The 23,512-nt window shown below is 31.4% G+C and overlaps 1 protein-coding gene across 1 annotated transcript in view; it reads left to right on the top strand.

Moving 5' to 3' along the window:
- LOC121114791 (3',5'-cyclic-AMP phosphodiesterase, isoforms N/G) overlaps positions 1-23,180 on the top strand; it is a 308,647-nt gene extending 285,467 nt beyond the window's left edge. The window contains exons 7-11 of the mRNA XM_071887232.1: positions 20,401-21,051; positions 21,114-21,213; positions 21,304-21,581; positions 21,649-21,981; positions 22,049-23,180. Of these exons, the coding sequence (XP_071743333.1) occupies positions 20,401-21,051; positions 21,114-21,213; positions 21,304-21,581; positions 21,649-21,981; positions 22,049-22,327 (1,641 nt within the window). The 3' untranslated portion in view covers positions 22,328-23,180. The remainder of the gene's footprint in view (positions 1-20,400; positions 21,052-21,113; positions 21,214-21,303; positions 21,582-21,648; positions 21,982-22,048) is intronic.
- Positions 23,181-23,512: the final 332 nt, after the last annotated feature.

Here is a 23,512-nt window from a genome sequence, read left to right as displayed (position 1 = left end):
TGGCCCCTTCTTCACCAGATTTGAAACAAAAGGACTTTTTTATATCGGGTACTTTGGAGAGGGAAACCCACAGATCTCACACACAAATATGGACTCATTGAAGTTCTCCATAGTGGCTGCATAGGACAACTAGTCAGAGGAGTTTGTCATCAACATCATGGACTTCAGGGGACGTGTAAAGGCTGTGATTGAAAAAGAAGGGAGCTATACTTTTTGAAAAAAGGTTTGGCAAAAACCTTGTTTACTTGTTTTTTTAACATTATTTTTTTAGCCTTTCATTGAAAATATAAAATTATTGATGTATTTTTCTAAATCAATTTCTCGAGTCGACGTTTTGCTGCCCTACCCGTTTCTGTGATGGGTTCTTTTTAGAGACCTCTCTATCCAAATGATATAAAGATTCTGAATGGCTGCGAATCTGCGTTTGACTCCTATCTATTACCAAATTTTGAGAGTGGGAATTGGGAACACTAATCTTGGCGTAAATAATTTCTTTAAAAATAGAAATCTCAAATTTAACATAGCCATGGGCGTTACTCCGAGTACGAGGAGTGACAATTAAGAGGTAGATGCCTGTGTGTACTCACTAGAGTTATAAATCTTAAGCATTTTTTGTGTATGAGTTTATTTGTAGTTGGCAATCTGTGCATCATCTTTTATTTTTGAAATCTCATCTCATATTGTATTTTTAATTAAGGAGAGAACATCTAAATATTATAAGGATAAATCTGTGTTAGAGTCGGAGTAAAATTGAAGATCGATATTGGAGCAGTAATTCCCGGATATCTCCTTGTTTACTCTCACCCTCCATCAAAGCTACTTATAGCTAATTAAATAAAACGTCATGACAGCTAAGCTGCTCCAGGGGCGTTTGCAGGATTACGTTTTAGAGGGGCTTGGTTTTTTGAATTTTTTTGGAAAAATTTGAAAATTAAATTTTTCTAAATAAAATTATATTATTAAATTTTTAGAAAAAATTAAAATATTTAATAAATTCAAAGCTGTTCAGAAGAAATGTAATTTTTTAGATAAAAATTTCAAAAATCAACTGCTATTCACGAAAAATTAATTTTGATATATGAAAATTAATTTTATTTCTCAATTTTTTAATCTCTAAAATATTTAATTTTTCTAATTTTTCCCCAAAATATTTCATCTTCTTGGAATAACTATAGATTTTTCAAAAAAATTTAATATTTTAAATATTAAATTTTCAGGTAAAAAGCAAAAATTTCTTAGTTTGGGAGGTACATCCCCTCTAGCTCACCCCCTGTGTTCTCCTTACAAATATCTATCAAATTGTCGGAGTAAATTCCTATATTGATTTTTAGTTTGCTTTTTTTGTTCAGGAAAAGTACTTAGAATTTACACTCTAGTACTCACCCTTCCTTAGTAATTTTTTGAGGCCCCTCAAAATATCGAAGAATTGCATAATTATATTTAAAAAATTTGTCAAATTAAAAGTACAGCTAGTTAGTTAAATAATAAAAACATTGGCGTACGTAACTTGTCTATGAATTGTACTATTACAGTCATCTCGAATCTTGAATGACTCACATTGAAATTAATATTTATATATCTTTTTTTTCTTCGTTTCGCTCTTGTTTTTTTTTTTTTCTTCTTCTTGAAGACATATTTTAAGATTATTTATGATTATTTTATTCTTAATTGGAGGCAAGGATTTGAGGGAAGACACTTGTAATAATATTATACATATATTGTAATTTTTTCATACATATATCTGAGGCGCCACTCTCTGGAATTTGTTTTGAAACAATTATGTGTATGTTTTTTTTTTTTGACTACTACTCCCTAATTTTTATGCCTTGATCTTTGAAAAGAACTAACACACCATAGTTGTATCTAAAGAAACGTATATGTAATATTACCTTATATGCTCACATAATACTCGTATTTGACAGTGTTAATGAGAGATTTTACGTTAAAACGGAATAAGTTTAATGAATATAAGTACAGGTAAAGTAATACACATAGGAGAAGTTTGAAGTGTTCAATACAGTCTCTCAATCTTTTCTTACTCTAAAAAAAGAAAAGAAAAAACAAAGAGGCACAAATCAGTTCGTATTTTTTTAATTCTTTCACAGCCTTACAAATTAAAATTCCAATTTCATTAATCAGATTCAGATTACACAATTAAGGGTAGGAATTAAAATACCTACAAGACTTCTTGATGTTTTGTGAATCTCATTCTGTGAACATTTTTCCTTTTGGCAGCTCAAATGAACTGTGTTTGAACAGTAACAAAAGTTAAGAAAAAGAGAGATTTCCAATTTATTTCTTTACATTGTATTTACGAACATGTATTTCTATCAATAATAGATTTTGTATTCAATTTTCGGAGATAAATTGAGATATCTATTCGATTCATGAGACTTAATTTGCCCCCGATCTCTTAGTCTTTCAAATAGATGAATATATCAAATTCTAATGATTCCATTTGACGATGAATTATTTCTATTTTAAGTGTAATTTGTGACATTCTCAAAGTATGAATAAGAATAATTTGTACTTATAAATTGACGATAATTATTTGTCAGGACCCAAGAATACAAATGTAATCCAGACTCCATTATGAGAAATATCATTTTTTCTTCTTAACACCCACACATGTAAATAATAGTGGCATCATGTAATCTTTATTTTCAGTATGTTCCCCTCTAATTACATATTTAATAAATTCAATTGACACAGATTTCAATTACTACTCAATTTGTTTTTTCCAAGTCCATTTCACTTAAGAACATTGATACTTTGTAGATAGTAATTATGAGGCTTGTACATATGTGTTCCGTTCAATTTTTTTAGTTCAGCGTTCACCCATTATTTCCGTTCCGTTCTGCGTTCCAATCATAAGGTAGTACCATTTTATATTGTACGACAGAAAATGGTTACTTCCACTTTCATAGTGTCGAAGAGGCCTCATTTCAGAACTAGGTTTCAAGATTTTTTACTCTATAATCCAGTGAACATTAGAATTCAAATGAGCTACTTCTGACTAAAAAATGTTCTTTCATTGTTGAGATGGAGGCCAAAGGGCAAAATATAGCCGATTTGATTCGCGTCCAGAACAGCAACCAGACAAGAAAAAGGACCGAGGACTAGTCGAAAACAGAAAGAACGCACGCTACCTCCCTATTCCGTCGATGAGGTTCCGCCGGTTAATGGTACTAAGTTCCTAGCATCTGCGATGATGTTGATGCATCAGGCGGAAAGAGGATGCTTCCGTATAGGTTCCCGAAAGGCCTTGAAAATCAGAACAAAGGAATACCAGAACATCCTTAAGGGGATGGTCTTGCTTTGGGTATTGTCCAACTATCCAGTGGGAAACTCCATGGGTTCCAGCAGGACTCCGCCCGATTTCTGGAAACACCATTTTTGGCCTCCCTCCTCACACTACATGAATCATCTCGGCTATGCCGAAAGTAGGGCTGTGTCGTCCCCCATCCAAGTATCGAAGCTCCTCAGCCCTCCTGTGCCTCTACAACAATATAGGACTCCCAAGGGTTCGTCTTTGCTTTATTAACCCTTTAAATCATATTTAAAAAAGTAAAATAAAAATATAAAATTTGATTTCTTGAATTTTTTGTTATTAAAATTAGAACGGAACGCTCAAATCTCATTTTTAGCGTTCAAAAAAAAATTTCTGCTCTGTTAAGCATTGTATCACTGAACGCAAGTTCCATGGAACGCCGTTCAATTTTGTTAGAGTATGAATGTTTCCCTAACAATAGAAAATCATCAACATCATCCATTGTGTCATGTGAAATATTCCAGTCAAAGTGTTTGAATCTTTTTAATGAGCACAATTTAAATTGTAATTATAAGTAGGGTTGTAAATCTTTAGCATTTTATAGTGTACAAGTTTTGTTATTGTTGGCAATTTGAGGAGTGAATTTATTTTCTAAAGCTATTATAATTATTTTTTCAGTCTTAAAGAGAGAACTTCTTCGCGCTCACGAATTATTGAGAATAACACTGAGGAGTGTGTGTGTTAACATCTCCCTCTAAATGAAGAATTGTCGTCCATCTTTGTTGTATATTGTTTTTCAAATGCATAATAAAATAAATATTTATATTTTAAATATAATCATTATATTTCCCCCCCTGCGCTAATGATATTTAAATACAGAAGATTCTCTTCCTTATAGCAGTAGTTCATTTTATCTCAACCCCCCTCAAAATCATACAATAACATGCAGCTGATATTAACAATTTTCTTAATTCAGTAGTATCATATATACTTGCTGTCTGGACCCTTGCTTGATATGGAAGGGACTTGTTTTTATTAATTTCCTCGAGTAGCTGCTGCGTGTAGCTTATTTAACACAACGTCTTTTCTCTCAAACAATAACTTAAATTGTCAGGTTTACCCTGTTAATTTTCGGTTTCTTTTATGTTTACATTCCGAAATTGCTTGCAATTTAAAACTCTAATAATAGTGTAGGGTCTATTGTTTTAGGGTTTTTCTTTAATTCAGTATAAATTAGCTATCGAGTACAAGTCGAGTCATGAGTCTTAGCTATTGGTGGTAGTCAAGTCTCAAGTCTTGGATTGTGAGTTTAATTTGAGTCCCATTTATTGAGTCAAATTCCCAACCTCTGTATGTACGAAGTAATAATGAATAATTAGTAAACTCCTATTGAAAAGGGAGATGAATTCTCAATTTTTCAAAAGTATAAAAAAACACAACTAAAATTGATACTGTGTAGATTTTCTACACCTAGCTAATCAATTCTTTATCCGATGAGTCATATGAGGGAAACGAAGAAGAAGAATAACAAAAAGGTGACTCCAAATTGGCAAAAATATATGCACAGCTTGAGTCATGAAGAAAAAGAAAAAAAAATAATGGTTTTTCATTCTATACATATTTATATATTTTTCTATGGCGCCAGTTACGAAATGAACCAAAAAATATGTACATACAATATACCTACTTTTGCTTTATTTTGACAATAATAATAATAACAGAGATGTCTTGAGAAATGACATAGTAATATGCCACGAAGACAAAGCTATGCACTACCAGGCGAATCCCTTCCACATCGCCTTAGACTCTTTTACATATAATACGTTATCATTGTATTTATCGCAAGAAATATATCCTTCAGTAGTTATTTATATAAGGTATGGTGCCAAGGAATATCATCATGGTAGATTTTGTATACCTCTACTGTTGCTAAGATGGTTTATGTACATTAAAATGGGTCGGAAATGAAAATTTTCGAAAACAATCATGATATTTTTTTATTTATATGAAAAACTACTCCATTCCAAATCTAGGACGACTGAACGTACTCTGGAGGTTCCCAATTCTGTTGAAACTTCATTTTACGGTCCAATGTAAAATGATTGTGATAAAAAGATTTTGAATAAAATTGTTGTTTGGTAATACAGTCGTGGACATTATCATTGTGAGACAAAGTTGTTGTGTTTAATATCATCGTGAAGCAACATCACTGTAAGCAATATGATATTGAGGTATTTCAATGCAAGACAATATAATTTTGTGCAATTTCGTTGCAATTTATATTATATTTGGACAATAAAACTATTGCCATGAAAGACCCCATTTAATATCCTGACTAACAGGTGGTATATGTGAAATGCTGGGCCAAAAAGCAGTTTAACTCCAACAGTCCCACATTTCTAAGCATCAAGGCCTCCTTCTAATATGCTAGAATGCTCCTAGGTCCACAGGTTATGTATATGAGCTGCTGGGTCCCGAGGCAGGTTAAATCCTTCCGCTGTTGCTTCCCTTAGAATTAATGAACCCTTTTAATATCCCAAAACATACCCCGGCCCTCAGGTTGTACAAATGAAGTGTAGGGCACCAAATATTCTTAAACCTACTTGCAATTAGTAGAATGGTTTATCGACCTTGATTTGTTCATTTTGGAGTATCATCTTTTGTCATAAAGGTATTTGGCAGACTTATACTTAAACTGTATTTGCTTAAGAGCCGGTTTAAAACAACTCCTTTCTACAGCTATTTTTTACAACCAAAATTAATTAATAATTTTTTAAAATTACATTTTGCCTTGACAACGGATTCATCCGTGATCAATTATTTCTTATCGGGAAGATAGATTCAGAACTCAAGTACTATATATATCCCTTCTCAAAACTTCTTCCTAAACGAACTCTGGGACTGGCTGATGTAACCAACTTATTGTTCCTATTATATAGGACAGTAAACTTCAAGATTATATTTAATTAACTATTTCGTTTAAGTCACATAGTGTTATTCTTCCTTCAGATAGATTACATTATTTATTCTTTAAAGTAACAAAATTTTACAAACTTAATTTGTTATTATAATATTAAGTATGTATGTACGTTTGATCGTCATCTTGACGTGAACAGCAAATGAAGAATAATTGTCTCTTGTTAGTTAAATGTGAAAATTGAGTAATTGTCCAAATAGCTTACTTATTTAGTGGAACGAAATGCAGACACAACATCAATTATAATTATGTTATTAATATTGGTAGTTACTCCAATAAGCACTCAAAATCAAGGGAGTGTTTGATGTCTGTTTTTTGTTCATAACTTGACTTTGGATTATGCATGAACCATTTGATCCCAAATAATTAATTATCCAATTTAATATCATGATTTTTAATCATTGAATTGTCTGTTGTATTAGATATTACATAGCAGGGCCGTCCACAGGGTTATATATTATTTTTTTTTGGGGGAATTTTTGATTTTTTCGAAAAAATTTCAGAAATTATTATTTTTCCTTCGCTCCATATTTTGAAAGATATCTTTAAAATAATTTTTAATCTCTATTTTCTCATGAAATTTGTTCTTCCGTACAAAATTTTTTTCTATTCAAGAACAAAATTCGTTCATCCCTACAGCACTTCCAGCCCACCCCTGCATAGGCATATTTTATAGTAAGTGATGTGACCGATTTTTTGCTTCGGCTCCATGATATTTTTTCAGGGCAGATCTGAACTCATATTTTGTTCTGGACCACGTTTTTGAACTGAAAGCCGAAGATGAAACTGTGTACTGAAATGGCGAAATTTAATTGATCTTTCCTAGATATCTAATTTTATTTCGAGATTGGTCCATACCGAGGTTGAACTAAATTAGTTAAAATTATAACAATATCAGATTAGTGTAGGATTTCCAGACTGAACCCCAACTCTATTATATACGCTTTACTGGGTCTACCATATGTTTTAAGGTACATCAATCACGAATTTATGTGAATTAAAAAAACGACAACATAAGATTAATTTATATTCATTTCTTCACTCACAATGACTACCTCCAGTGGCCCAAACAGTCTCTACCTCACTCTTTGGTACGATTTACAGATAGTTTCTAGTAGAGGGTGTCCATTCAGCCAATTACATCGAATTCAACTATTTGTCCCCTGCATATTTTGTCCAGTTCTCAGAGCTTTTTTTTGTTGAATTTATGGATTGTGTAGTAGTTAACAGAGTTTTTGGTCTCTTTTGAAAACCTGTTAGACGGGAACAATAACAGGGTTGCCTTTTTTCTGCATGTCAGAGATCAATAATGACTTAGTCAAGTTGATTAATTTACAACTCCCTTTAGAGGATTTAAAAAAACCACTGATATATCAATCACGTGAGAGCAGAATCAAACTGTGGGAAGTTCAAAAAGAGAAGTAAAGAGTTCATAATGATAATTTTTGGCAAATTATTTAGTAAGGATGCACCGATAAGCAATTGGGTGAATGACCGATTAAACAGTTGTTGTTAATCGGTCGATGATTTTTTTAATTTTCTAGTAAATGCTAATAACAGTTTAAAAGACCCAATAAATGGATTTAATACTTATAACATTGTAAAATCTCACTGGCAGCATTGTCCTAGCTTTACATAGGCATTCCTTCACTTAGTTGCTTTCTAGCCTTAACCAAGAAATATTAGTACTTAGAATAATTCCTTTTGAAGACAATTAAATGTAGGTGCTCGGATTAGTGAAGTGATAAAGGCTGTTTTTGATGTTTATAAATTGGCAGAAAGTAAACTATTATTAGTGTTGGGATATTCAAGAGCAACTACAGAAGACAGTTGCTCATAATTGCGAATTGGAGTCTGAGGCCTGCTTCATACACATATGTTAATAAATAATGTTAACATATTATCCTTAAAGCAAAGGTCCTAAACCAGAAGTAGCTAAAATGCAGAATAACTTAATGTCCGTAGGATTATATTTGGCATGGGAGAGGGGTTGGATTTAAAAAAAAAAAAAATTGGAACAAATTACATTTTAAAGAAAAAAACTGTATACTGATAAATTTTTATATATAGTTATACTATTTAGTCAATAAAATCAGTGGAGATTAGTTTTAGTAGTGGTCAAATGTATGTGACCATACGTTTACCATTAAGAGAAAGCATTACTTACCTATGCTTATTTATTTATGCAACAGCACAATAAACTTTATAATTACACACATCTCCTGATTTTGGAAATTCAAAGTACATTAATACAATTTTGGTGTTGTAAATGTACTTGTTCAACGCATATTCAGTCGTTATCATTTGTTAATATATCTCTATGATAACGGAATTACATCTTAATAATAAGAAGCAAACAAGAAATACGTACTACATTGAACAAATATTGAATTGTTTTGTAAGGATTCCAATTATACAAGATTTTTTTTTGCTATTGCGTTAATGAAACGGAATTAAATGAGCAATGTTTGATTGACATTCTCCGAATTACACTGTAGTATGCACATTGTAGATGGATTTATTCAAACATTGGATCAAATGAATTTTAATTTTATGATTTTTTTCCAAAAATGTAATTTTGAAAAAAAAAAAAATCCTTAAAATATTAATTTTGGATTAAATAATAAATATATATGTATATTTATATATAATCCTGCAGATGCCCCTGAACATGCATAAGTTGTACGACATATCTTTTGAGAAGGATATAAACAACATACTCACTAATGCGTTTAAATATAACAGGAATAATAAAAACAGGTTACCCACATATATATAGATAGATTTGTTTATTAATATACCCTCGTGAAGATTTCGACAATTTTCTCATCTCTACATACTCGTATAAATACAGCTACAAATGCATAAAAAAGCTGTACATGAATAGCTTTTTACGAGTCTAGTCCCGGCTCTTGGGATTGCTTGCTGGAGTCAAAATCAAATCCCAAGGCTTTTCACATCGTTTTTCAGCCGAGTCCCAAGTCAAAGTTCAATAAGACTTAGCAGTGACATTGGAGCTCCGGCCTACGCCATATTAAAAAATCAGAAGCTTTAATAAAGAAAAAAAGAAATTCTCAGTAGATTTTTTAACATTTTTTACTGCTGTCAAGGTACGTACATAGATTCTCCTCAGAACTTATATATAAATACAACACAATATATTTGATAGACATATTTTGATCAATGATGGGTTTTTTACTCAAATTTCTTGTAGTAGTTGAGATATGTAAGAGTGTGAACTAAAGAGTGCGACATGGAAATTTTCCACGTCTTTAAAATTTTTTTTTTTTTTTTTTTTTTTTTTTGCACTAATTAAGGTTTCAGGTAATATCTCAAGCAATATTCCGATACATGTGTTGTTTTTATTGCGCACACATGTAATAATACATGTGTGCGCAATAAATACAAAATAGGATTAAAAATGAGTCGACAGGAATCAAAAAGGCAAAGATTCTCACGCGAATGTTGATCAAAAAAGAATTTCAGACATTCTCGGAATTACCGCGAGGAAGTTTGGAACATCAAGGGGAACATGTAGGGCAAGATCATGGAAGATCCAACAGTACCAATGCGACGCTTGACTTACGAGTTCAACGTGGACGAGATAACCATCATGAAGGCAGTTCACCTAAGGAAGTCTAGGGCACCTTCAGTACAAAACATCCGGCCCAAACAAAGTACTTGGGAGTTGTGGCCTCCCATGAGAAGAAAATGGATCCCTTCTTCTTCAAGCTCAATGGAAAAATTGGGACTCATGCCTACTAGAAGGTCCTGAGGTAGAAAATCTTACCTGGCTGAAGGCTAACTATTTTGAGAACAACAATGTGTGGACCCAAGACGGTGCCCCAGCCATACAGCCTTGAAAACTCAAAACTTCTGCAAGGAGCACTTGGTTTACTTCTAGGACAAGATCTCTGGCCCTCTTCCAGTCTTGATCTTAATCCCCTCGACTTCAGTATGTGGAGCATCTTAGAGAGCAAGGTAGGGAAGACATCACACAGAAATGTGTAGGAGCTTTAGGCCAGCATCAAGAAACAATGGGGGACGACATGTCTGCCTATTATGCTGTGGTAACCTGCGCCAAGTTCCGACCTCGTGTGGAGGCTGTGATAGAGGATGGAGGTGGCCTTATTGAATAATTCTTGCCAAGATTAATTGCTATAAGTTTTTTCCATGACATATTTCATTATACTTTTTTAATAAATAATTATTAAGGTTTTGGTTTGGCTTCTTGTCGCGGAAAATTTCCCTTTGGTACTCAGTTTTGAGTCTTATTTGATTATGAGAAGGTTAATTTGTCCCTGATGATATGCTCTTTTAAATATAGTAATCTATCAATTTCAAGTGCAATTTGCGGCGACTATGAAGGACTCATCTGATTATTCGTTGAGGAATGCAAATGTAGAAATCAGACTCATATTTGATCAAAAAAATTATTCTAGCTTGTTATTGTGTTAACGGGTGACATACTGCTATGGTACAAGGTTTTAAGTTTCTATAAATGAAGAAAAATAATTTAGAATACAGAGCTTATACATTAATTATAACTATTTATACATTATGTATTACATTAGAATGTTGCTGTCAAGGTACGTAGATTCTCCTCAGAACTTATACATAAATGAACATACCTGTTGAAGAAAAAACATTTATGTAATGGTTATTATAGGTATATAGAAGTATACATTATAAATAGGTATATCTTGGGATTTTTCCCTCCCAAGATCCCGGAATCTCATTTTCCCGGGATTTATCGGAGTTGTAAACCTACAGTAAATTCCCAGAAGATATACAATTTCCCAACAAATTATGTATTTAATCATATACGAGTATATGTACTTTAACCAATTAAACGTTGGATACATATTTAAGTGAGTTGTAATATAATATATTCTAGAAAGGCGCGAGTAAACTTATAGACCATGGTTTGGGTTATCTATTTAACAATTATACAATCCCCAACTCTACTTGTTAATTATTCTTCCCTATTTTGAAAATTCTAACGTTCAAGGGAGCAAGGAATACTATAATATATAGTTTATAGTCAATTTTTATGTCTTCTCTCAATGTTGCCATATTTTTGTGATCTATTTTACTCTCACCGCAATTTAATTCGGAATCACTCTCCTTTTGATAATGATAAAATTGAAGAAAATGCGAATTTAGAATATAGGGGGAAGACTATCATATAATTCCTTCTTTAACTATAAAAGAAATGATTAAATTTCATACTATTTATTATTTACTGAGGGGATCTGATATTTAAACATATATGTCCTGGGATCCCGGGAAATGAAAAAACTCTATTACATAAGTACTATGCAAATGCATAATGAAGGTACCTAAATAGTTATTGAATCAAGTTAGAATCTGATAAAGTATCAAGATGGATGAAGGTTGCTTTGTTTGTTTAACTTATTTACATTTACATACTATGAAGTTCTGGTGCATTTAGCTATTCATATGTTAAGAAATGACAAAAATGCTTATCTTTTGCTCTCTTTGTGATATCATGAGAAATATTGTGGAGAATAGATTAAGCAATATCTAATTTTTTGGAAAGTTAAGGTCATAATGAAGTCACTTGAAAAAATTAAACATTATATCTTCTATATTGAGATATCTCACACGGTGTTACCTCACTAAATTTACGCTGTATTTTGTTATTAGCAGTCCATGTTTTCTTCGCCCCCCTCCCTAACCATTGTTCCGAACTTTGATTGGTTGAATTCGATTTAGCCTTATTAAAACTGCAGACTATTCCTAACAGTTATTAGATAAAAATTCCATAATTGAAAAGAATTAGCTACCTACAAACTAATTTTGGGCCTTTTCTTTGTTTCTTTTTTGAGAAAAAGTTGTGATATACAATAAACAGTGAGGAACATTGGAAGTGGGCATATTTATAGTTGTAAATCACATGCCCTATCGGTATGTTAAAAAAAAAATTAAAAAGGATTTATTCTTATAACTCCCAAACAAATTTATTCACTTTTTGTCTTCTTGAGCACACAATCACTTTATAATTGAAATTTATCTTCACAAGAATAATTGTAACAGCTTTTTAAAAAAAAATACTGTTAAATTGCCAACTACCAAAAATATATGTCTGTGAGTATGATAATATTTTTTACAACTTTAACAATTTAAAAATAAAAAAATAATAGAAAGTTATGATATTACTGAGATCACATGAAAAAATGACTCCTCATATCTTCAAAATTTGGTCCCTTTCAAGCACGACGAGGTATTTTGTTTAATCTAAATCTCTCTTTTTAAAGAGGAAAGGAAAAATTGATAATAACTTATTGGATGTTAAAGTATCTATCGTTATGCGAAGATGAATACATATTCTTTTAAATTCATAAATACGTAGAGTCAGCTGACAAAAAAAGCTTAAAAGAGAATTCATACTTTATTTTTTTATTTATTTCAAAAGTGAGTCCTGAAGTTAATTGAAATTAGACAATTTTGGCAAAAAAAACTTCATTTTTCAAATGTTTTGAGAGCTCTAAAAAATGCTTTGAAGTATAAAATTTTGGTAACAGTATTTTTTTTCCTTGAATACGCTCTTTGAAATTATTTTGGTGCAAAAATTGGCAGATTCTACTAAACTCCGACTGGCAGCATTCTAAATATGACAAAGTGTTTTGTGGATTTTCAATCGTATAAAATTATACGCATGAGTGATAGACCCTAAAGGCTCATGAATAAATCATTTTCTAGTAATAAATATTAATCAACTGTGATTGAAAAGTTTGTTTATTTAGGCATCATTTTCTAAATGTATGTATATCTATTAAACAAAAAATATTTATTTGATTGAATACATCACAAAACGACGTAATGTAAGTCTTTGGAGTACGAGTGACTTGATTCAATTTGTGTGATCACAAGTCATGTCTTAAGCTGAGTGAAAATCTTATTTGAAATTTGGAGGGATATAACACAGTCTCTTATTAATTGTATTTCAAACTTTCCAGCCTTCCTTAGATTTCCCTCAATAGCATCAAGTTAACGAATCATATCTGGATTGATTGATAGGCTGTTACCTTGCTTCATTCACTCCAAAAATATTCTCTCCTTGGACTAGGGGAAACTGATGCTCAAAACATTTGCCTTCTTCTGACAAAGATACTCGTTCCTCCATGAGATTGAATAGGTGTTCATTTGCAGCTATTCTGTTTGGGTTTAGGATATATTCTATTGAACAGATGTTGCTTGGGATCATAGATATTGATGTATATACATATATATAAATACTATCAAATCACTTCAGAAAACATTGATGAGCTCGGAAATTATTCAGTTTCTGCCCACTATACACACTTGAATTAATTATATAATTAGTAACTACCATACAAAGATTGTAGTTTATGTAAGCTAAAGAAGGAAGCTTTGAGTCCTTTTCGGTTTTGGGGGGATTTCTTTGAAACATATGTTTCTTGTAAATTAAACGCTGTACAAAAAATTTTGGAAAAAAAATTAAATTTTTTTTACAAATTGATACAAATTCCTTAATTATTTACAAACAATTTAAAAAATTACATATCAAGTAATATTTTATTTGGAAAATTTTTACAAAATTCATAGCTTTTCGCAAAAAAAAAAAGTTAAAAATTCACAGCTATTTACAAAAAAATTAATTTTTCCGAAAAAAAATTTCAAAAAACCGTAGCTATTCACAAAAATATCTAAATTTTTGGAAATTTAGATTTTTTTTGTGGGGGGGGGGGGTGATGGTTACAGCTCATCAAGGCCACCCCCTCTAGACACCCCTGCCTTATAATACCTATGTAAACTTTCATAGGTTATATTATATAATCAATGGTATCTCCAAAGGATATCTAGTTAGTTCTTTCATTGTGGGTAGATTTTTATTATTTTTTTTATATCCAAATTAGCTGCTATTAAGGTCTTAATAATTCCCTACTATTAACAAGCCGTTACCTCACTAACAAAAATACATATCACTGTTTTTTTTATCTACACTGTATTTTTCTGCTCCTTTTCCTTTTACCAGTGTTGTGAAAGTTGATTGGTTGAGTTCAAACAAGCTCTTGTTTAGCTGTGACTAGTGTTGTGTCGGTCCTTATTTAGGAACGACGACCGCGGTCCAGCCCCCTTTCTTGGTCCTTACAGAAGGTAAAATCGATTCTTAGTGACATCAATGAGGGTGTTTTTCCTTTTTTTAATCATTCCGTTATATAGCTGAATAAATTATATAAATACTTTTACATTATAATATTTTCGTTTATATTGTACATATCTTAATACATATTTCTTATATCCTATTTATCTTAATAAACCATCAATTCTTTTAAGAAAAATTCCAATAACCGACAGTTAAAGACCGGTCCCAAAGACCGAAGGTCCTAAAAACCCGTCCCAAGGATCGATAGGACCGGTTTTAAGACTAGACTGGACTAGACCGACTAAATTACAACACTAGTTCTGACCAATTGAATAATAATTCCGTAATGGGGAAGAATTGACTAGCTACTACAACTGATTTTGGTCTACTATTGTTTTTGTATGGAGAAAATGCTAAAAATTCCTATATGAAAAATTCATCTCATTTCCTCTTTAAATTAATACATAAGATTAGAAATTTAATTTTATATATTGTAAGGGACAGAAAAACCATAAGGATTTGAGGCTTTTCTTTCACCTTTAAGCTTCTTTAACATTGAACTATGTTCTTATTATTTTGCGTACCTAAATAAACGTATAAATTAAGCTTTGACCAGACTATACATAAAATATTGTGTTTATGTATTTTCACGTACTAGGTAGGTAGTGGGAATGGAGGCAAAATGTATGTACATTGTCTTAATCGATCAAGACTCAGCATTCATCTTTTTATAAATATGTTTAAAAAATTGAAAATACAATGTAATAAGCAAGTTTGAGTTGTTTTGAAAAAAAAAAAAAAATTATTGTATATAAGGATCCAAGGATTTCTTGGTAAAAATGTTTCATTAAACTAACAGAACAGTTGACATTATATCTAATAAAACAAAACAAAAAACTGCCTAAATTCGTTACACCTTGATTTAATAGTTATATAAGCAATGAATAGGGATGAGACTTTTAGTAGAACGTAAAGAAAGTAATATTACAGCCTAACAATGACCTCTGATAAAAGAGGAACTAGGTAATTGCTAGGGTTGAATAATGCTACTAACCAAGTTGCTGTCAAACTCCATTGTTAGCTTGCATAGATTCCTTAGCTACGTGAAATCTTCTTTCCTCAGATGACGTAATATTTTATACTCATGATTTTGCAAATTTTTCTTCACTTTACTAATTCAACGCGAACTCAGTGAGATTTCATAGTTATACTATAATTTGCGTAGGAATGGTTTTTTGAGATTCTGAAAAATGTCATTTCTCTCTATAAAAACCCCATCCCAAACATTGAAGCAAGAGAAAAGATAAATTCAGCGTTTTGTATGATTACTACGGCGTTACTATAATGTAAATAAAAATGTACATTGTATTTGATTATCAATTGTCAATGTGTCCACTTCTTTACCCTTTATAAGTGTTTTGAACATTGATTGGTTGAATTAGAATTAGTTCTTGTTATTAAACTGTGAATAATTCTCAAAAATTGATTAATAATGATGACATAGTTGGAAGGAATTGACTAAATGTACCAGGAGATGTTGAACACTTTTTCTGCTTCTTTTTGTTGGTTGGAAAGGTTGCGATGCAAGATACAATACATGTAAACTAAACTAAAAATAAAAAGTCAAAAATATAAGAAGAAGTTCCCATTTTTTTTTTTTTTTTAATGTAATGAAGGTAATAAGTTTAAGAACTACTTCCTTAGAGTATCTTTATCTACTTAGTAGGAACTTAGATAATAATTAATTAGGTATCTTTGGATTATATTCATTCATAAAATTAAAAACATATCACGTTGGGGACTCCCTTCTTTTTGTAATATTTGTCTATTAGATCATGATGAATCATTTGAGGATTTATTCCTACTCCTATTTCGTGGAAATATTGATTGACTCTTCATTTGATGTCAATTGGACTTTTGTTTGTTGTTGTAGGGTTCTCCCAAGGATTTAATCGTATTAAATATAATACTTACTTTATACATTTGGATGTTTGAAGGGGAATACAATGTTAGAATGAACATATCTACAAATAAATATATTGTATTATATGATGCATGTTAATCGGAATCAAACATATTATATTAGATGTACGTAAATATAGTTACAATATGTACTTTCCTTATAGTTTACAAATGATATCACAAAAAAGTAAATAAACAGATATGTAAGATACAAAATGGAAAAACCGTCACTTTTCGAAGAGCAATCGTTGACATTCTCCTCCTTACTATTAATGTTTAATGATGTAGATGACGCCATTGTCATTTTAGTGAATAAATATTATTGATTTTACCTCTTACAAAGATATGATCTCCGTTTAGTTATTTACTAGCGGGAGTATCCGGTATTGCTCGGAGTGATTAGGCGTGGATAAACAGACAAAAAACAGAAAAACTTTTGCTTTATTAATATATATATTTACTTTGTCTTTTCTTTTTTAATATGACACTCGGAGCTTTAGCTACACACGCTCCATGTCCTTTGGAATTGATAATCTGAAGAATGAATTTTTTAGCTGCCCCGTTTTTCTAATGGAATTGATAATCTGAAGAATGAATTTTATTTCCCTTTGCTGTTGTCATTATTATTTAATTCCAGATTTGTGAACTTCAATTATATTCAAAACCTGATTAAACATTCACGTGAACTCATAAAAGGTAGAGAGTAGTCTTGAGGATTTGTTGTGGAGTTATAATTCTAAGTCCTTCTTGGACTCAGAGTAGAATTGAGGATTGACATTGGTGTAATTCTTGCCAATCTTCTTGTTTATTTCCTTCTCCCCTTCCTCCTTTCTCACAGCTGATTGTAGCTGATCTGATGACGTCATGACAGCAAAGCAGCTCTCCTCCAAAACATTCTTCAAATTGACAGGGTTACCATGTTAATTTTTCGTTTATTTATTATTTAACATGTCCATTATTCACAGATTTTATTTACTCATCATGTAGTTACGTAGTTCTTAGATATTCAATGCACACTCAAAAAGGAGGTGTCAACAGACAAACTTTGCTTTATTAATATAGATAGGCAGTCTGCGGTAATGAGTGTATAATTAATTACAAAAAATTTCAATAGTGAAACAGACAGTTTGAATAAAATTCAAAATTTTAAACATAATATTTCAAAGTAACATAAAATTTATTCCCAGTATATCAATTTCCGTAGAATAAAAGAAATAATGACGCTCTCAAGGAGAATTACTTTCACAGCGCCCTCTATGTGAGTAGCATTCCTTCATATGTCATAGATAGGCAGATTATCCCCCCCCATACATAGTCTTGTTATTTTCATCCGACCATAAAGAATCACAGATAAAAGAATATAATTATTTGTCATGTGTGGGGTAAAATAACAAAATTTTTATCCCCTTGTTTTTAAATAATACACCTTACAAAAACTTTTTTCATAATATTGACGTTTGAAAAGTATTTTCAATATTACACGCATACCTAATTTGTGCTCCTCAACTCAAAAGCAATATAGAGCAAAAATCATGAAAATAAACATAAATTCCTAATTTATATTTATTTTACTTCAGAAACATAAACGGCCCAATATGTGGCCCTTCAACACAAAAGAAAAATTGAGCCTTCTTTAAATTTGTATTTCTGAACAAATTATCGTCAATTTCTATTAACCAAATTTATATACATCCTTTGTCCATGTAGCAAATTCCCCTTACAGTACCGATGATTCATCATCACAACGAAAAAATTAGAAATTGGTAGATTATTCTATTTGAAAGGCCATATGATAAATGAAGTTCCTAAGCTATGTATATTTCAACTTGACTTAGAAAAGGGAATACAAAACTCATAAGTGACTTATATATAACACATGACATATCTTGATTTTTGTTCGAGATAACGCACGACATATTTCATCGACTCATTTTCATCAATTATTGGCTGTATATTCAAACTTCTTGAATGAATTAAGATAGCTATAAATGTTAACTTTAGTTTAAAGCCTTCATTTGATTTATGATACCTAATTTGACCCCGATATTACCTTTCAAATATAATCTATCATATTATAATTATTTAATTGTGAACATTTTTTTTTAATTCGGTGGAAAAACTCATTTAAAAAAATGTCAATACATAATTTAATCAATAAAAAACACCTATTTCTTTTCTATTAACTATCTCACTCTCCATGTATAAGTGAGCGTGTTTTTATAACAAAAAGCAGATCGCAAGCCCATCCAGTCGTACGCAGCTATTGCTTATTTATAGGTGGTGAACTCTCTCGCACATCATTTCAACTTTTAGTTTTGTATTGTAGCTTGAATGTGCAAGATATCCATTCGCAAAACAAAAAAAATATTTGAAAAATTCTCCAACAATTTACAGTTCATTATTACTTTACTTTTTTTTGTTAATTGAAGTCAATCCAGACTTTATTTTATAAAAATAAAGCTTTATCAATCACAATGAAGGCTTCACCGATTTGCCTGGAGACCCGGCCCTCCACTCTATTTACTCCGATAGCTCACCGTGTAAGAAAAAAAGTATGTTATTATTTATTCTGCATATTATAAGTTGTAATGCATAAATTTCTATTTAATTCAATGCAAGGAACATTTTTTACTTTTGCATAATGTCTCTTTTTTTAAAGAGTCAATTTAGAAAAGGATTATAAAAATCCTCTCTTGACATAGTTTTCCTAGATTAAGTAAATTGCAATATTTGCAAAAACAATTTAGACATTTATATTTCCCCTTCTGAACAATTACCTAAATTAGTTATCAAGCGGGAGTAACTCATAAGTACAACACATTAAGTACATTAAGTCTGGATTGTATCTGTTCGAGTTTGAATATTGTATGGTGTTTCATTTTTAGTAATAAAATCCACCATTTATTGCTAAAATAAGATAAATTAATCTTAGTTTGTAGCAGTATTGACAAACTTAAACAGTCCTCATATATCTGTAAACTACCAATTAGCCTAACAGCTATAGTTTGTAATTATATTTGTTGAAGCCCATTTAGTCAAGATACCCTCATGAATATCGTTATATAAACCCCCTCATTTTTAAGATCGATTGGAGTTATAATGTCCACTCATTTATATGTTTTACAACTATATAAAAAAATCAATTACCCAGAATATTTAGGGGTATTTTTTATACACAAATTCTTTGTTACAAGCATATTGTGTAACTAATAGTAATAGACAGTCCCCAAAATGAGGAAGCATATGAACAACGGGACTTTGGTTGTATCTTAATATCTACGAATCCTCCTTCAATAGTTATATAAACCTTCACATTTTCTTATCTATACGTAATATATAACTAATAACAATAGTAGTCAGACGTGATGATTGCTCAAGAAAAGATGGGGGGTACTTGGCTCCTTTTATAAAATATATTTCTTATTTTTTTAAGGCAACTGGCGCCACTTCAATCATAAATATTCTTTGTGGTGTGTATTATAATTCATTGAGTATGTTGTACATTGTCGAGGATTGTTAAAGCATAGTATAATATAATATACGTATTAAGTAATTTTTTCCCCACTTTTTAACAAAAATAAATATTTATTATATTTTTAACGATTCATTCTACTTTTCTGTACATATAACATTATTTTGAGGTTGTCTGTGCTGTTATTATACCCATAAATGGTATAATTTGGGTCTTTTCCTTCTTCTTTTTTTTCTTATGGATACATTTTTTTTACAATATTAGATTAGGTATTATAATACTTATGTGTTTTGAGTCTTTCTTTTTCTGACGCCAGACCAAAATTAAATATAAAAGCAATAACAATAAATTATTACAACTCTCGTTATCATCTCTGTAGCATTGTATGGATGTGTCATAGAGGATTAGGAGACCTTATGCTATTCCATCATGACCATATTTAGTAGGGAATTGCATTTTAAACAGCAATACATAGATGAGAGCCGAACCCAATATTATTTAGATATTATTTATGATGATGAATTGATATTTTTGTTCCGTATTTATCACTCACTCAATCCCTCTTTTTTATTATTTGATTACAGTTCAAAAAGATGCTAAACAAGGAGCTGAGTCACTTTTCAGAGAGCAGCCGCTCAGGGAATCAAATCTCCGAGTATATTTGCTCCACTTTTCTTGAGAAAAACAATGAAATTGACATATCATCAGGTGGTAACGTCACTGACATGGCGGAGGAAAATGACACACCGGATCCAAAGTGTCCCTCTCCTACCGTCCCGCCTCCACCTATCCCCCTTAATTCGTCCTCATGTCAAGGAAATAACAACAATTCATCCGTCAAAGTAAGTGGTCGGCTCATGTCGCGGATCAGTGCTAAAACGGATGTCAAGGTCAAAACAACGCTCAATGAGAGTGAAGAAGTTCCTCCCTATGGTGTATTAACGGATCATGAAGCGGAGTTAAATAAGATCCTTGGAGGGATCAACACTTGGGGACTGAATGTATTTAAAACTGCTGAGTTAGTCCAGGATCGCCGCGTTCTCACATGCATTACCTATAACATCTTCAAAGAAAGGGATTTGTTAAACACTTTTAAAATTCAACCCAAGATACTGGTCAATTTCCTTATGACCCTGGAGGATCACTATCTGAGTGACATTCCATATCACAACAATCACCATGCAGCTGATGTAACTCAATCCACGCACATTCTTCTCAATTCTCCTAATCTTAACGTGAGTCCCTCTTATCTTTCTATCCATTTATTCGGGTTAATTAATTAATTAATCATTTGCAGTCTGTATTCACTCCTCTCGAAGTCTTTGCCGCTATTTTTGCATCTGCGATACATGACGTAGACCATCCTGGAGTAACAAATCAGTATCTCATTAATACAAGTAAGTCTAATCAATGGTCCTACATAGTATGTACATATTAACTATGTACCTATAATTCTCATTTATTAATAATTATTGTTATTCTTAAAGGCTCTGAATTAGCTCTTATGTACAATGATGAATCTGTGTTGGAGAATCACCATTTGGCCGTCGCATTCAAACTTCTTCAAAATCCAGATTGTGATATTATGGCGAATCTGAATAGTAAACAGAGACAAACATTCAGAAAAATGGTCATAGACATGGTACTAGCCACAGATATGTCCAAGCACATGTCACTCCTCGCAGATTTGAAAACCATGGTAGAGTCCAAAAAAGTTGCGGGTTCTGGAGTTCTTTTATTAGATAATTATAATGATCGCATACAAGTAAGTTTATCCAAACTTTACTCTTACTGAATAAGAGATCAACATTTTTACTTCCAAACTTGATTAGGTCCTACAAAACATGGTTCATTGTTCCGACCTTTCAAATCCTACCAAACCTCTAGAAATATACCGTGAATGGGTAGATCGTATTATGGAAGAGTTTTTCCAACAAGGAGATCGAGAACGTTCAGCGGGTATTGAGATATCCCCCATGTGTGATAGGGATAACGCAACTATTGAGAAATCTCAAGTCGGGTTCATTGACTATATCGTACATCCTCTATGGGAAACATGGGCTGATCTCGTTTATCCTGACTCACAGTATATATTAGAGACTCTAGAAGAGAATCGCAATTGGTATAGTTCCGTGATTCCATCTTCTCCTACAGATTTATATCAGGTAAGATATCGTGTTTGTTAGTATTATGCTAAAGTATGAGTGCCTCATTTTTGTTCTCATTTAATAGAATGAACTACGTGAAGGAAGTAATGAGGATGAGGAGGAGTCGGTACGAGTCTTAGATTCATCCTCAGACTATGAAAAAGAGGAGGAAGAAATCCGAAATAAGTATTTAGAAGAAGAGGAAAAAGAAGTCGATTTAGAGCAGAAAGAGAAAGGGGAAGAAGAAGGGATCAAACAAGGACAGGATGAGACCTACAAACGGGGATTCACAATACAAGTTACAAAGTCTTCTACGGATCAGGAGAGTCCACAAGGTTCAACAAAGATAGAGACGTGTCTATAGGGTCTACCTGTCGTGAAGGATCTGTTAACATTTTTCAAAACATTTGGAAATAACGCAGATAGAAAGGAATAATTTTAACAAATTAATGATACTGACAGATCCTTCATTAATAGCTCGCTTCTTCGTACAAGAACTCTGAAGGGTGCTGCGACTTCAGAAGCATCCTCTTAAATGTATATTTATCTCTCCAATAACTACATAGTTACATATTTATATACAAACTACATACATACAAAAAGTGTCAATTAAGTTCATTTATAGATATTGTACACCCATAATTATCTTATTTTTACTATTATTCTTTCGTTATTATCCTTTTATATGTATATGTTCCTTTAGTCTAAATGATGATTTCATTATTATATATTTATCTTTTTATGGTCCCCTCTCCCTCTCTTTAAGTCTTAGTAAGAGACACACATACCCCTTTCACATGAATTCATACTTATATATACTTATATATATATCTATATTTTTAAATTGTTTCTCTTCTACTATAAGCTCAAATTTTATGAAAACATGATGTTATATTTTTCTTAAATATTGTTTTTGACTGATGGAAAATGTAGTTTGAAAAAAAAAAAAAAAATACATTAAATGATCGAGAAAAAAGTTTTATTTGACAATATTTTTTAATTCGTTTGTTTTGTTCTTCTGACTTTTTTTTGTTTTGTTTGTCAATTTTTCAAGTATATATATGACTTTGTTTTTTATTATTAATATTATATATATACAATAATCTATATTTGTGTTTCTATGTTTTTATTATTAGTACTATCATAATTATAAAGATATTTCATTGTTTTATTATTTGTAAAAAATTATTTATCATAAATATATAATCTATATTCCATTAGCTGTTCATAATATTTCGCCTGCACCAGCTCATTTAGTCCTAAATTTACTATTTCGTTTCATAACCACCAAATGCTTAACAAAGTTTCTATAGACAGGGGAGAAGAGGGACTACAGTTGTAAGCCTACGTTTAATAATGGAATATTAATTAAATAGATACAGTATTCTAATATTTTATTTGTAAAAGGGGAAAATTTTTGAGCGCTTCCTCTATGTATATAGATTCATTTTATAACTGAATGTAACTCCAGTAACCTACGTACATTTATATGTAATTTGGTGGGTAACTAATAACACAGGTCAACAAATTAAACCTCTTTTTTTCATCA

The sequence above is a fragment of the Lepeophtheirus salmonis genome, chromosome 3 (genome assembly GCF_016086655.4).
Source record: "Lepeophtheirus salmonis chromosome 3, UVic_Lsal_1.4, whole genome shotgun sequence".
In the NCBI taxonomy this organism is placed as follows: domain Eukaryota; kingdom Metazoa; phylum Arthropoda; class Copepoda; order Siphonostomatoida; family Caligidae; genus Lepeophtheirus; species Lepeophtheirus salmonis.
The sequence above is the reverse complement of the archived record's forward strand: the minus strand, read 5'-3'. Positions and strand labels throughout refer to the sequence as shown.